This window comes from Sceloporus undulatus, chromosome 2 (genome assembly GCF_019175285.1).
Source record: "Sceloporus undulatus isolate JIND9_A2432 ecotype Alabama chromosome 2, SceUnd_v1.1, whole genome shotgun sequence".
Taxonomy (NCBI): Eukaryota; Metazoa; Chordata; class Lepidosauria; order Squamata; family Phrynosomatidae; genus Sceloporus; species Sceloporus undulatus.
In genome coordinates, this window is record NC_056523.1 from 205,973,134 (window position 1) to 205,988,320 (window position 15,187).

Sequence of the window (15,187 nt, forward strand, 5' to 3'; positions counted from 1 at the left end):
TATCTCACTCTCCTTAGCCTTTAGAACAAGAATGAACATGTGGTGCCCAAGACCATTTTTGTAGCTAGTAAACCTCTGGTCTAAAATTTTTTGTCTTGCCCTTCCAAGCCTTTTGCAATCTGTGGTGTGTCCTGGAGTGGACAGTTTAGCCCCTGGGTTACCTCAAGTTAGCCACTCATGATCACTTCACCAGTTCCAAAGCCTTTCAGAATTCCCTGTGTCTTTAGATTCCAGAGGTTTCCTTCTGTTTTGTTTGAAGGAAAGAGAGAGAGAGAGACCCTATTCTGACTTGATGCATTAAGAATACAGTCTTGAGATGTTACTTCATGCCTCATTTATTATTTACTGAATTAATACCCTGTCTTTTTGTTAGGAAAAGGGCACTCAAGTCAGGTAAAAGTGATGACATCAGACAAGAAGAAATACAATTTAAACATAAAAACTAAGAATACAGTTGAAATGAAGAGAAAACACCATCACTCAGCCAGTCACAGCTCCCCTTGGGAACAGCCAAGTAGGGATGTTTAACCCAAAAAATCTTCACTGGGGCACAGAAATAAAACAAGAACCCTCACATTTGGCAGAGAACATGTCATGTGGTCAGTACATGAAGTAACATCCTTCCATTAACTTATCTTGATTGCATAAAGCTGGAGTGATAAGCACATAGCCTTCCAGGCGTTATTGGACTGCAGCTTCCAGCATTCATCACTGGCTATGCTGCTTAGGGTTGCTGGAAGTTCCAATCCCAGGATGTCTGGTGGGCTGCATGACTCCCACCCTGGGCATAAAGAAACTTGAGCGGGTTACAGACCGCCATAAAGTACGTATTCAGTACGCACTAGGGTTAGGAAGGGGCGGTGCTTCCGCACCCCCCTAACCCTAGTATGGACTGAGTCCGTACAAAATGGCGGCAGCCATTCCACACGGCCGCTGCCATGATGGTGTGACGAACGCACCGCCTCCAAACAAGGCGGCGCAGACATGACGCCATCGCTCCATGCAAGGGCGCTTAATGCGCCCTTTGCGCAGAGCAGGAAGGATCTCCGTTTCGGATCTCCTTCCTGGTTTGCATCGCTGGGCGCGGCTTTCAGACGGCTGCGCCCAGCAATGCAAGGGAGAAAGGGGCCAAACGGCCCCTTTCTCCTCCTCCCCACTGCCGCAGGGTGTCCTTGGGGCTTGAAGCCCCAAGGACACTCCTTTCCAGGCTGCAGGGAAGCGGCCTTTTGCCGCTTCCCCGCAGCCTGCAAAGCGGCGGATCGGGGCCTCGGAGGCTGCCGGTCTGGCAGCTGAGGCCCCGATACACCGGGGAAAGGCGCACCTACAGGCTACCCCAAAGGGGCAGTCTGTAACGCGCCTTAGTACATAAATGAGGATTGATGACAAGCATACTTACAGCTCAGTTGGATACACATCTACTCAAAAGTAACAATTCAGTTGGGCTTACTCCTTGATAAGAAGTTAGAGGACTTCAGAATTGGTGTTCATATTACAGTGGTACCCCGGGATACGAATGCGCCGCGTTACGAAATTTCCGGGATACAAAAAAGCTCCATTGAAAAAAACTGTTCCGGGATACGAAGGTTTTTTCGGGTTACGAAATTTTTTTCGGCGCGAAATTCAAACGCGACCGCTAGCCGCGCTTTGGAAAAGCCTTTTTCGGCTTGCGAAATGCATCGGGTTACGAACGCCGCGGCGGAACGAATTAATTTCGTAACCCGAGGCACCACTGTACTATATCTTAATTGTACAGACAGTATGTATCATCTCTGTAGTTCAGTTGTGACCTGAAAGCTGAAGTATCCGTTGAAACCACGGAAGTCCTCAAAATCCTGCAGCAATAGGCTCCATATGTGTGTGCTTGCTTGATACTATGTTTCAGTTATTTTGATGGTATTTATTTCCAAAACAGGTGGGCATCAGGTGAGACCCTTAGACACGTTCTTTACTGACCTGATTTACTTGGCCTGCCCAGTGTTCCCATCTCCAGAAACATGATTTTCAACTTATTAATCATCTCTCTGCTTGAAGTTCTGTATTGCTCATAGCCTAGGATTGGTATACTGAGAGCAGGTCTGGACATACAGTTTCCCTAACCATTCAGGCTAAATGCCACATTGTTAAATGTTGTAACTGCTTGCTTGTAAAGAGATCCACCAGGCAGGGAAGTTCTTTTAAATGAGATGATGTTAGGCATGTATGGGCAAGTTGTTCTAAAAGATCTGTCAGCTAAGTACAAAACTGAACTAATTATTGTGGTCAAAAGATGACATATAAACCTGTCAAAAACAACGATGTGAAGCTTTGTTGCTCTTCACAGTACTTACATGTCCTTTTTGTAAGAGGACATGGATTTTCTTTCTTTTCCTCTATTCCATTCTATTTTTCCTCTGGCTTTTCTTTTAAAACTATGATCACAGTAAAGGAGAAAACAAGAAGGAATACAAATGAAAGAGAGGAATTATGTCTGAAAATGCATTCCTCTGAAGGTGATATTCATAAAATACACTTTTGTAAGTAGCAAAAACAAAGTTTTTCTCACCATTGAACAACAGGTGGAGAATATTTATCTTCCCAGCCATGTACTACACATTTTATGGTATCAGTAAAAGAATGCAGAATCCTGCGACATTGACCATTATGTAGTTAAATTCCATGTGTAAGGAATATAATTTAAAAGAGTATGTGTATCTTCAAAGATTTTAAAGTTATAAAATTACTTGGCTTTTTAAAAACAAAAAAAAGTAAGACCATTCATGTTTTTGAACTATATTTAAAATCTGATGATGTCCATCCATCCATCCTTCTTCTCTTTTCTCTTCTCTTCTTTTTTCTTTTCATTAACTGAAACGTGAATCAAAATGGCTTCTGGTTATAGCTGTACAAAGCTTGTCCTAATGTAACTCAGAATCCACCCCCAGCTCCACCACCACCCCAGTTAGTATGGCTAGTGTCCATGGTAATTGGGGGGTTCTGAGAAATGCAGTCCAGAAAAACTTTTCTTAGTTCGGTTAATTACACTGACCAACACAGCCACTTATCCAGTAGAGTGGCCACCTTGAGGCCTGAGTTGAGAGAGGGATCTTTATGGGCATAAAGGCAAGGTGAGTGAGAGGAGCCCAAGGGCTGGAACTATAGGACGGACCTGGAGAAGGGTTCTATCACAACAGCTACTGTATCTTGGGCCTGTTACAGACTGCCAAAATAAAGCTGCTTCAGGTCTCTTTGGAGGTATGCTATTTAAATGATGCATGGGTCCTAAGAGTCCGGAGGTCGCACCAAAGCCACACTCCATTCCTAAACATTGGAGTGCAGCCTTGGTGCAGCTTCCAGAGTCTTAGGATGCATGCATCATTTAAACAGCATACCTCCAAAGAGACCCGAAGCAGCTTTATTTTGGCAGTCTGTAACAGGCCTTGGTTTTACCTCTTACTGAACGGGCAAATCTTTTTCTTCAGTTGCAGTACAAATTCTGGAATGCTCAGATAGCAGGTACCTGGGGCTCTCATTCACACTACACAAATATAGAAGTGTTTTCCACTTTAACTGACATGGCAACACCTGTGGAATGCTGGAGCTTGTAATTTCCTGAGGCATTAGAGCTCACTGGATAAGAATTCTAAATACATTCTAAATAAAATCACTACGTTGTTAACACCCACTCCCACGATTCCATGGGATGTTGCCATGGCAGATAATGTGGAATATCTTTCTATATTTGTGCATTGTGAATGGTCTTTCCCCTGGTCTTTCTACAGGTCTGTCTTACAGACTTGATCATTTCTTGTAAGTTCTTTTAATGAGAGGTGCTTCTAGGATGAGGTGTTTTCTTAGGTTGTGTTTGATAAAGAGGGAAGTAGTCCATAGATGGTTACGCCAACCAGTATTTTGAAAAACTCTTGTTTTCCTGCAAGAAATGAATATGGCCATCTGCCCGGAAATAAATGGTTACATCTTAACTTGTCACCAAATGGCTCCTCTCAATTATTCTGTCTCTTCTTTCCTACAGGAAGAATTCACAACAGTACTAAAGAGTGCTGGTGATAAGCTTATCGTCCTCGACTTCTCTGCCACATGGTGTGGGCCGTGCAAAATGATCAAGCCCTTCTTCCATGTAAGTGAGCCCCTCTAACTCCTGTGCGCTGTACCTTTATAGAAGCTGTGGCCTGTTACAGACTGCCAAAATAAAGCTGCTTCGGGTCTCTTTGGAGGTATGTTGTTTAAATGATGTATGCATTCTAAGAATCCAGAAGCTGCACCAAAGCTGCACTCCAGTGCTTAGGAATGGAGTGTGGCTTTGGCGCGACTTCCAGACTCTTAGGACCCATGCATCATTTAAATAGCATATCCCCAAAGAGACCCAAAGCAGCTTTATTTTGGCAGTCTGTAACAGGCCCGTGGTTGGGTCTTCTTCTCACTTTCCAACATGTTTAAGCTGTTTTCCCTTGTGCCTCCTATTTCCCTACCAACCCAAATAGCCGTTATGCCCATGGGGCTCAAGTCAAGAGAAGGTTTCAGGGTCAAAATCCTGGGTTTTGATATAACCCATGGATAAGTCGAGGGTAAAACTTGGGGGGTTATAAGGAAGGACGGAAAGGGGGAAATACCACTTCTGCCCCTTCTCTGGACCTCTCCCAACCGATTCCCAGGTGCTGGAGGAGAGGTTTTAACATCAGACTGAGAAAGGAAGCAAGTGGACTTAAATGGAGAGTTGTTTCCATAGGAAGCAAGGTCTTGCAAAAGGTACTGGAAAGATGGTTTTAAATGGAGGTGTTTTTTTGATAGAAAGCAAGAGATAAGCAAGTGGATTTAAATGGATAGGTTTTTTCACGGGAAGCCAGGGCTTGCAAAACAGAGCAGAGAGAAGCAAGTGGATTTAAATGGAGAGGTTTTTCCATGGGAAACCAGGGCTTGCAAAAATGGAACAAGAGAGAAATAAGTGGATTTACATAGGGAGTTTTTCCGGTAGAAAGCAAAGGCTTCTAAAATGGACTGGAGGGGGAAGGAGCTGGTGTTCAATGGAGATTGGGGCATCAGGCTTGCATGCTTTAGGACCCTTCTAAGCACTACTGATGTATTGACCCTTATATGTCAATATAGTCGAGTATGTATGGTATTTCTGTTCCATACATACACAAGAAATGTGTGAAAGTCTGGTAGGCAATGTGATGGCACCTTGAAAACATAACCAGACTTCCACTATTAGAAGCAGGACTTACCTGTCATTCATAGTTTCCAGTTCCATGACTACAATAATTTCTCCAGTTTCTTGGTTTCTTTTGCATGAACTTGCAAATTTGTTCAGTGTGCATACTGCACATGAGGAGTAGAATTGAGCTGTTCTCTGTGTGTAAGTTAATAGACTGGCAGGAACCAGAACTCCTTTTTTATTTGATTTTTTATATACTGCCCTTGGGGAAATTTATAAATGTAAAAATACAAAGCAAACAGCAAAGTCACAACCAAAGCAAATAGATCAGCCAAAATGGTATAAAGACCCTAAAATATTGGGATATTAAGAGTAGGCAATAAAACATAGTAAACTAGAAAATAAGCACAAATATCACAGACTGAAGGCTTACCAGTAGAGTTTTTATATACAAAAAGTAAATGTTACTCAGTTTTTCTTTTTAATCAAAATTTCTTAACCATGGGAAACAACCACCACATAAGGAAAAACTTAACAATTTAATTAGTTTCTCAGTACTTTACTGATGCTTGTTTATACAGTCACTCCTCCGTTTTCGCACACTTGAAGTCCACATCCCTCACCTGTTTGCAAACGGCAAATGGAGGGGGACAAAATGGGGCACACACTGCCATTCAAGCCAATAGGACATAAGTACTGGCAAATTTTCGTTTGTGTGTGTGGGGAGGGGGGTCTGGAACAGATTCCCCCACAAAAACAGAGGGGCAACTGTATAAAGCCATACATACCAAACCTGTATCAGTGAAATAAAACCCAAAAATTTAATTCTGTCACCTTGGCTGAGATGAATTTAAATGGTGAAGTATAGGAGCCTACCATTTATTCTCTGCCATGGTTTAATGCTATGGAATCCTGGAAATTATAGTTAGTTGTGGCACCAGATCTCTCTGACAAAGAAGGCTAAATGTCTCACAGAACTACAAATTCCAGAATTCCATAGGATTGAGCCATGGCAGTCAAAGCCGTGTCAAACTTCATTAATTCTGCAGTGTGGGTGCAGCCTTTATTGCACATCAGTTAGAGCAGAATAAATTTTAGATATTAGGCCTATCGGTTTTACACTGTTCTAAAACATTCAGATTGAGGGGGAAATTACTACCAGAATGGAACACAAAATATATCACTTGATGCATCAGGGAACGGCTGTGTTACCCAGCTGTTGCTTTGGTGATAGTTTTATTAAGGTATCTATTTTTCTTTGCCTATTTTCAGTATGTAGTTGTTTCCTTTATGAGGAGAGATAAGCAGGGCTCATGAGTGAGGTGCAAATTGGAGGGCAACCTAGAAAATTTCTGATACCTTCCAAGGGGCACAGAAAGCTTTCTTTTCTCCTTTACTCCACTTTACTCTTCCTTCCTTTTCTCCTAGCAGAAAGAAAATCGAAATCTTATTTTTCTTTTTGTTGTGCAGGAAACAAAAGGTGCCTGCATTTTTTATTTTAATAAATATCTATTACAGAAATGTCTGCAGTATACCAGGAAACTGCACACTGGCTCATGTATTTTATTGCTCCCTGATGGCTAGCCTCCAGTCAGGTACTAGGCAGCACTTCCCCTGGGCTGCGCTGCTTTTTTTTCTTGAGTTCTCTGCTTTCTTTCTTTCCTTGCTGGCTTGCCCTTCTCCTCCTGGGTTAGATGGGCGAAGAAGCCCTGTGGCCGGTTGCGTTGACTGGGACAGAAGTAGTACCATCAACCAGTTGTCAGCCATTTCCTTCCTGAGGTTGAAAGAATTAATCTCTCAAGGCAGTAAAGGCAGGAAGCAAGATGATGCATCTGATTTCACAGAGGGCCATAATTTCTGCGTGACTTGGTTCACCAAGCCAGGAATTGTGGTTGTAAGGTCCTTGCCTCTTCTCCCCAGTTCTGTGCCTTCCCATAGAATTGGAAGAGACCTCAAGGGTAATCCAGACCAACCCACTGCCATGCAGGAAGACACAATCAAAGTACCCCCATCCAGCCTCTGTTTGTAAACCTCCAACTCCTCCACACTCTGAGGTAGTATATTCCACTGTCAAACAGCTCTTACTGTCAGGAAGTTCTTTGGAATCTCTTTTCCTATAGTTTGCATCCATTGCTCTGTGTCCTAGCATCAGGAAACAAGCTTGCTCTGTCTTCAATATGACATGCCTTCAAATATTTAAACAGGGCTATCATGTCACCTCTTAACCTTCTCTTCTCCAGTGATGTTGGTTGGAAAAGTTTGGCACACCTTTGTCCAGCAGGGACTAAGGAAGAGTTGCATTAGACATCCTTGATGAAGAAAGTGTTGTATTATGGGTGGTGATAGTGACTTGATCCTGTAGCCTGGTTTAGCCTCACCCATGCCAGTGATCTCTAGCCAACATGCTGAGTTTGGAGCTAGGGACAGGGCAGGGATTGTTACCAAAGAAATGAACAGGATGATGGCTGTCCATCTCAGCAGCTTCAGAATTGGGAGTCTGTCTATACTCCCAGCAAGCAGACCAAAGAGTTTCAGCATAATTGCCATAGTGAACAAAAACACAGAAACCCACCTGAGCATGTATTTGCCAGTTGTGCTGCAAGAATTAAAGCTTGGAAATCAGTCTTGGCTAGAATTTGGGGGGGGGGTGTATGCTGACTTTTCTAAGCTTTGCTACAGGCACATGTTTACATTAAAAGTTCAGTGTAATTGAGATACTAATGTGCCTTTGATGCTTCCAGAATGTGTGACTGTTGTTTAATTATCTCCTTTCTTAACAGAGTCTTGTTGAAAAGTATCCAGACGTAATGTTCTTTGAAATTGACGTGGATGATGCTCAGGTAAGCTGTGAGGCAGCAACTGTCTTATTACTGCTCTTAGCAAGCTTCTTTGAGAGGGTTTCTTAAGTTGAAGAATGGAGCAAAAATTCTTAAATATTTGAATTTAGAACCCTTTGATTTGCAAAGCATGTGCTGCATCTTCTTAGGCAGAAGTAATGCAGTGCAGTTCGACACCACTTTAACTGCCATGGCTCAGTGCTATGGAATTCTGGGATTTGTAGCTAGCCTTCTCTATCAGCAGGTTCTGGTGCCATAATAAACTCCCAGGATTTCATAGGACAGCACAATGGCATTTAAAGTAGGGTCAAACTGCATTATTTCTGCAATGTCTTAAATGAGAGACACGAGGGTTGACTTGCATACAAGCAAAATGAAGTGTCCACCACCATCTTCCTGCATGTCTCTTCACCAGAGGAAACACAAGCAATAACTTAATCTGGTGTTGACTTGGGCAAAATGCATGCTAGTGCATCTTATTGCGGAGATCTCTCTAAGAAGTAATGAAACTCAGGAGTGGATGATGCATGTACTCAAATACCTTGTTGAGCAGCATAGCTTAGTTTGGGAACAATGCTTGTAAAATTTTCCTCCTGAGCAAGCAGCACTCTTATTTTATATCATCAGCAGACTAACTCAGTCAAATTTGGAAAGTGGTGGTTTAGCTTGGGTTCTGGTATTTGGCAATGGTGACTGTGTGTAGGACCAATCAGGGCAGTTTTGTAAATGTGGTGCAGAATCGTAAGTGGGCTTCAGATAAATTCACAATCAGTATGCGGAGCATGAGCTTTTCCCTCAGAAGCATTTGGTTGAGTGGAAGGCAGGTGCAGACATATGTATGCCATTAGTATGTGAGGACATGTGAGGATACCTCCTATGTGAGGATGTCCTCACATACCCATGTGAGGTCCTACCTCCCGGGCAGATTCCAGATGGTGTCGCTTGGGGACAGTTATTCGTCCAAGAGGGAGCTCAATTTGGGTGTCCCTCAAGGTGTGATTCTGTCCCCAATGCTGTTTAACATTTACATGAAGCCACTGGGAGAGATCATCCAGAGACATGGGGTGTGGTGTTATCAGTATGCTGATGACACCCAAATTTATTTCTCTATGTCTCTGCCTGCTGCAGTGACTAAGGATGGCATCTCTCCTCTGGATGCCTGCCTTGGGTTGGTAATGGGCTGGATGAGGGAAAACAAACTGAAGCTGAATCCAGAGAAAACAGAGGTACTTGTGATAGGAACCCCAAGTCCAGGGAAGGAGTTTTGTCAACTAATCACACTTCCCCTAAAGGACGAAGTTCGCAGTTTAGGAATACTCCTGGATTAATCTCTACAGCTGTCATCTCAAATAGATGTGACGGCCAGGAGTGCTGGGTACCAACTTTGGTTGATATGCCAACTGCATCCCTATCTGGACAAAAAGGACCTTGAAGCAGTAGTTCTTGCATTGGTAATATCTCATCTAGATTTCTGTAATATGTTCTACACAGGGCTACCTCTGTACCAAGTTCGGAAGCTTCATTCGGTTCAAAATGTGGCAGCCAGATTGGTTACCGGAACACATAGGTCAGCCCATATAACACCTGTGTTAAAAACTCTTCACTGGCTGCCGATTAGCTTCTGGGCGCAGTACATGGCTTGTGCCCAAGTTACTTGAGGGAACGCCTCTCCTTACACAATCCGCCCCACACTCTCAGAACATCTGGGAAGAATTTATTACAATATCATAAGCTCAGGTTAACATCAACTTCCCATAGATTGTTTACGGCTGCAGCCCCCAAACTATGGAACAGCCTACCAGAAGAGATCCATCTTATCACCACCTTAGATGCCTTTAAGAAGGCACTTAAGACGGATCTCTTCCGGCGGGCTTATCTATCCGATGTCTTATAGGGGATCTTTAAGATAAAATGCTTCACCTGTGGTTATGATGTATGTTTTCTAGATGTTTTAGATGTTTTAATAATAATGTCAGTGTTTTATTGAATGTATTTTATATCTGTACCGTGTTATTTTATTGATGTAATCCTGCCTCCATCCGCAGGTAGAGGCAGGAAAATACAAATTATTATTATTATTATTATGTTGTTATTATTATTATTATTTGTCTGTGCCTGATTTGCACTCCACCAAATGCAAATGAGAAAGTAGACTGAAGTCTACAAAAGCTCATGCTGCCAATTTCTTTCTTTCAGTTAGTCTCAAAGATGCTACATGATCTCTTCACTTACTGATTCTACAGACTAACACGGCTATATCTTTGAATAAATTCACAATAAATATTCACCACTAAAAGCAACGCTTTGTATTCTTTTGCAGAATTAACTTGGTTCTCTGGACTGATAATTGTATGAGTCAGAATTCTGGTTATCACTGGTTATAGTGACACCAGGCACAGCATGTAGCATGAAACACAAGCTGTGATGAATGTCTCTAAAAATGGCTGAATTAGGTATTTGAGTGCCAGAAAAGTCTTCTCTGTTTGCTTCTTTCTTCCAGGCAAGTGGGTGGGAAACACTATTCAGTCTAACAAAGTAGATGTGGGATTACTTCCACTGCATACACTTGGCGCATGATCAGTTGTTGTGTTACTGTTTTCAATTGATCATTTGGAGGTTGGAGAATCCTCTTCAGAAAGTGCAGTTAGTGCCTGAACTGCTCTGGTTTGCAGACACGCCTTGAGTATTCATTACAACATCCATGGATTCTAGTTAAACAGCAATATTCTCTTGCCAGAAACCATGGAAACCAGTAAATGTTGACAGTTCAGGGCTACAATTCCTAGGCAAGATAAAATTGTTGTTAATCTGTGACTTCACAGTCTCAGTAGAGATATGCACCCCATGAGTTTACCAAATTATAATTTCTAAGATTCCTTGGAAGATGTCAGGCAGAGGTAAGCTGTATTTTGACAGAACCTTCAGAAATAAAGGATAGATAAAAAGCACAGTTCAGGGATAGGGAACATTTATTTGACTTGCTAGAAGTTTTTTGACTGCAAATCCCAGAAGGCTCAGCCAGTTAGGCCAGTTGATAGAGATTATGGGAGTTACAACTGACAAAACAGGTCAAAGGTTCCCAACCCCTACTTGAAGCTGGGGTATAATAAAGTTCTTGATCCCATTTACTTTTGCAGGTAATGTAGTCTGTGTTTGTATGTAAATATAACAGAGCAGAACTTGGTTTCTCTTGAGAAGCATTATAATAGAATTGTAGTTTCATCCTTGTTTTGAATTGTGGAATATGTTTTCACTGATTGTCTATTTGGGCTGCTTTAAAAATGAATTAGATAAATTCTACTCAAAAATTGATTAGATAAACTGGCTATTTGAACAGAACATCAGTCTGATGCAATATAGCTCATAATTTCCTTGCAAGACACCTGTGGCTGTAGCATCTTCCAGAATCCCAAGGGTCAAAAGCAACCTTGGAAGACATTTCCTCTACTGAATGCTAATTATATACTACACCAGACTTATCTGGACAAACCTTTTCATGTTTTCTAGGACGTTGCCGCACACTGTGATGTGAAGTGCATGCCAACATTCCAGTTCTACAAGAACAATGAAAAGGTACATGGTCCCAACTTTTCCGGCTAAAAGTTCCACGGGGAATATGGGATGTCACTTTTACGATTCAACTGTGTAATGTTCTCAGTATTGGAGGAGCTGGGATAATTCGGGCAGGCTCTCTTATCTCTGCACCACCAGGCTTCTCCTCCAACCCTTCTTACATGCTCTGAGCAGGCTTGTTAACAGTGATTCCCCATTTCTTTTCTGATGTTGACCATCTGTGGATTGGCAATGTGAACTCAAAGTTGTGAGCATGCCAGTAAAAATATTTTTTTTGTTTTTTCTGGCCTACTAGTCTTCTGTGTTTCCCTTCTGGATACAGAAGAGAAGCCTCTAAAGGAGCCGTTACATGTTAAAAGTAATGGTATTCACCCTAAGTGATCCAATGCAAAGACTTGTGGTTGTTGTTATCCTTGCTTATTTTGTCTGGAGCACTGGGTCTCATGTTATTCTGGCAAAGTATTCACACTATTTTCCTTGACATAGCACCATAAACATGGGAGGTTAAAAAATGTCATGCCAGGTTAAAAAATGTCAAGTATGTATTAAGTAATACGTAAGCTGCTTGGAAGCAGCTTGTAGAATTTTTATGATGCGCCACACTATAATCAAACTTCATTTGAATTGAAATGAATGGCAAATTTTCAGAGGCTGAAGGCAAAAATAGCAAATAACATTGACAGTTTTCCAAAATGATGTACACAGAAAGGAAGGAGGTTGTCTGGTTTTTTGTTTTGTTTTGTTTTGACAGTCAGTTTTTGTGAAGGAGTTGCTCTACTAAGAGCTGACCTTTACATGCTGAGTCATAGGTGCAGAGATGCAGAGTTTCTCTTAAGAACAGGCAGCATATCCTGTTCTGTAGCCCTGCCATCAATGCAGACATTTCTTGTACCTGTGTTTGGATTACCAAGGAAGCTCCCAATGTATTATACCTTTTTGGAAGACAAAGATTGTATCCCCTCCCTCAAACAATAAGGTGATTCATCCAGAAGCTCCCAATGTATTATACCTTTTTGGAAGACAAAGATTGTATCCCCTCCCTCAAACAATAAGGTGATTCATCCAGGACACCTATAAGCTAGTGGTCTGTTGTTAAAGCTGGGTGCACAGAAAAACCAGTGCTCTCACCAACTTCCACTAGATCTAGCACCAATTTGGTGTTAAGATTCTTTGTAAGAATCACTACAGCAAGCAGAACTCAATCTGATCCTGTGAAGCAGTGTTTCTTAACCTTTGCTCTTCCAGATGATTTGGACATCAGTTCCCTTAATGTCTTCCCTTTGGTCATGCTGGCTGGAGCTTTGAGGAGTTGAAGTCTGAAACATCTGGATTGAGAATCACTGGTTTAAGACATGTACTGTCAGTGTTCATAGGATTCATGAATGGCAAAGTTATTTAGCTTTGGCATATGCATGTCTGCTTTTGTATACAAAATGCATTGGACTAATAATAATAAATAATGGACTAGGTTAAAGCTGGCCTACTACCTCTTCTAAGCCTATTGCGGTGAATAAGTGGTTGCTAGAGTTACAGAACTGAGGTCCTGTGCTGAAGATGGGATTTTACATATGTTGCTGTTTTAAAGACCCAGACCAATTCCTCCTCCATGAATATGCCCTAAAATCATGGGAGATAACATGACTTTGCAGTGTAACATGACCTTAAAAGGCCTCCAATCTCTATGCTCTTGAAATCATTAAGAATGAATTGTAAACTAATTGGCTTTAAATTTGAAATACCTGTATTTCAGGTGCATGAATTTTCTGGAGCAAACAAAGAGAAGCTGGAAGAAACCATTAAGAAGCTAAAGTAACCATTGGTTCTGGTTCATGAAATGTGACTGTTAAGTTATAGCCTTTTCTACATAAACTGACTAAATTAGCATAAGTATCCCGAATACACTTTGACTCTTCGGACTGTAAATCAAAAGAATAAAAAATGTATAAACAGTTCCACAACTCTTCTTTTATTCCCTATTTGGGGTATGTGTGTGTGTGTGTGTGCGCGCGCACATGTACATATGTGCTTTAGTTCATTTTATTGTTTGTAGCAGTATCTGTATTATATAAGCCCCAGGATAAATAGCTAAGGGAATGGCTGCATTTTTCAAAACTAACCCATCTTCTAAATGTCAGTTGTGTAGTGTATTAGTATCCGGCTCTCTTTTGCAACACATCCGATTGACAAACAGGCATTACTTCTGTTGGTAGTAAAGCATTACAAAAGCAATTGATACTAACAGAAGCTGCAGTTGTCTCAACTGTAAATTACAAAGTTAAATTATAACATTTTCTGCATCTGGGCATCTTGAGAGATTTTTTCCAGCCCCAGCAACGCTTGGCTTCTACCTGCGGCTCTCAACTTTGGATCCTTAAAGTTTCTAAGAGTTTAAGTCAAAACAAGTTTCTCCCTTGTTCTAATTTTTATTCCTAATGCAAAGAATTCAAATATTGATTAAATCTCTATATGAACTGAACTGAAATTCTGCACTATTTGGTCTGGCCAAAATCAGTAGGTTCACTTATTCCCAACATAAAGATCATGGTGTACCAAGAGTGTCTCAGGAAAAAAGATGAGAAGTGTAACTGACCATTAATACACATAGGCCTGTTACAGACTGCCAAAATAAAGCTGCTTCAGGTCTCTTTGGAGGTATGCTATTTAAATGATGCAGAGTCCGGAGGTCACGCTAAAGCCACACTCCATTCCTAAGCACTGGAGTGCAGCTTTGGTGCAGCTTCCGGATTCTTGGGATGCATGCATCATTTAAACAGCATGCCTCCAAAGAGACCCGAAGCAGCTTTATTTTGGCAGTCTGTAACAGGCCATAGATTCCAATTCAGACTTTGAGCAGCACTCTGCCAATGACTTATGTGTATAAGGATAGGGCCCAGAGGGCCAGCTAGCCTGTTGCACTTGGCTCTATCCAAAAAAACTCCCATGCCAAGCAGCTTTCAAGCCTTCAGTTTCTTACTGGTGGAAAGCAGAACAAGTAAGAAAGGCAGTTCAGTCCATGAAGATATGCCTGTTCTGAGCTTTGGGGGGAGAAAAAGAAAGGTGCATTTATCCAAAATCCACTGTCATTTTTCTTACCCCACTTTGTAATGCGAATTCCCTGCCACTCTGTGCGCTCCCAACCACTAAGGAATAGGCCCCTAACCAAGACTTTACAGCTGCCAGTAGTGGGAGGACACAGGAATAGTATGTGCAAAGCTATGTACATGGCTCAGTCATTAAGTGTTCAGTAATCAAAAGCCTGGTTATAGATGGACATTTTAAAAATGTTCTTTCCCCATGTTTGAGTATTTTTTAAAAATTGTCCATGATCATGCACTGGGAAATGGGGTGTGAGGTCAAGTTGGACCCTAACACGGCTGTTTAGTGAGAGGGGGAGTAGTGGCTGGTCAAGCCGTGTGCCGATAGCCGGACACACAATGATGACATTCACTGGGATCTTTCTTGTCATGTGTCTGACTGTAGATGTGTACCTGGAAACTCAGTGGCTACAAAACAGCCTTCTTGCAGACCTCAGCATGAGACAGTTTCGGGGCCCTTGTATGAGGAACTTTACATCTGGGTGTCTCACAAAGTGAGGCAGCATCTCTATAGTGCAGTCAACAGAAATGCT

At 41.8% G+C, this 15,187-nt stretch overlaps 1 protein-coding gene and 1 long non-coding RNA gene across 2 annotated transcripts in view; both read left to right on the plus strand.

Moving 5' to 3' along the window:
- The window catches only part of LOC121921622 (thioredoxin-like), a 31,467-nt gene extending 17,956 nt beyond the window's left edge, over positions 1-13,511 (plus strand). The window contains exons 2-5 of the mRNA XM_042449950.1: positions 4,010-4,114; positions 7,930-7,989; positions 11,494-11,559; positions 13,310-13,511. Coding sequence (XP_042305884.1) covers positions 4,010-4,114; positions 7,930-7,989; positions 11,494-11,559; positions 13,310-13,372 — 294 coding nt within the window. The 3' untranslated portion in view covers positions 13,373-13,511. The remainder of the gene's footprint in view (positions 1-4,009; positions 4,115-7,929; positions 7,990-11,493; positions 11,560-13,309) is intronic.
- On the plus strand, positions 12,409-13,020 carry LOC121921623. The gene is made up of 2 exons (XR_006101991.1): positions 12,409-12,535; positions 12,613-13,020. It is a non-coding gene; the product is annotated as an uncharacterized LOC121921623 (long non-coding RNA).
- Positions 13,512-15,187: the final 1,676 nt, after the last annotated feature.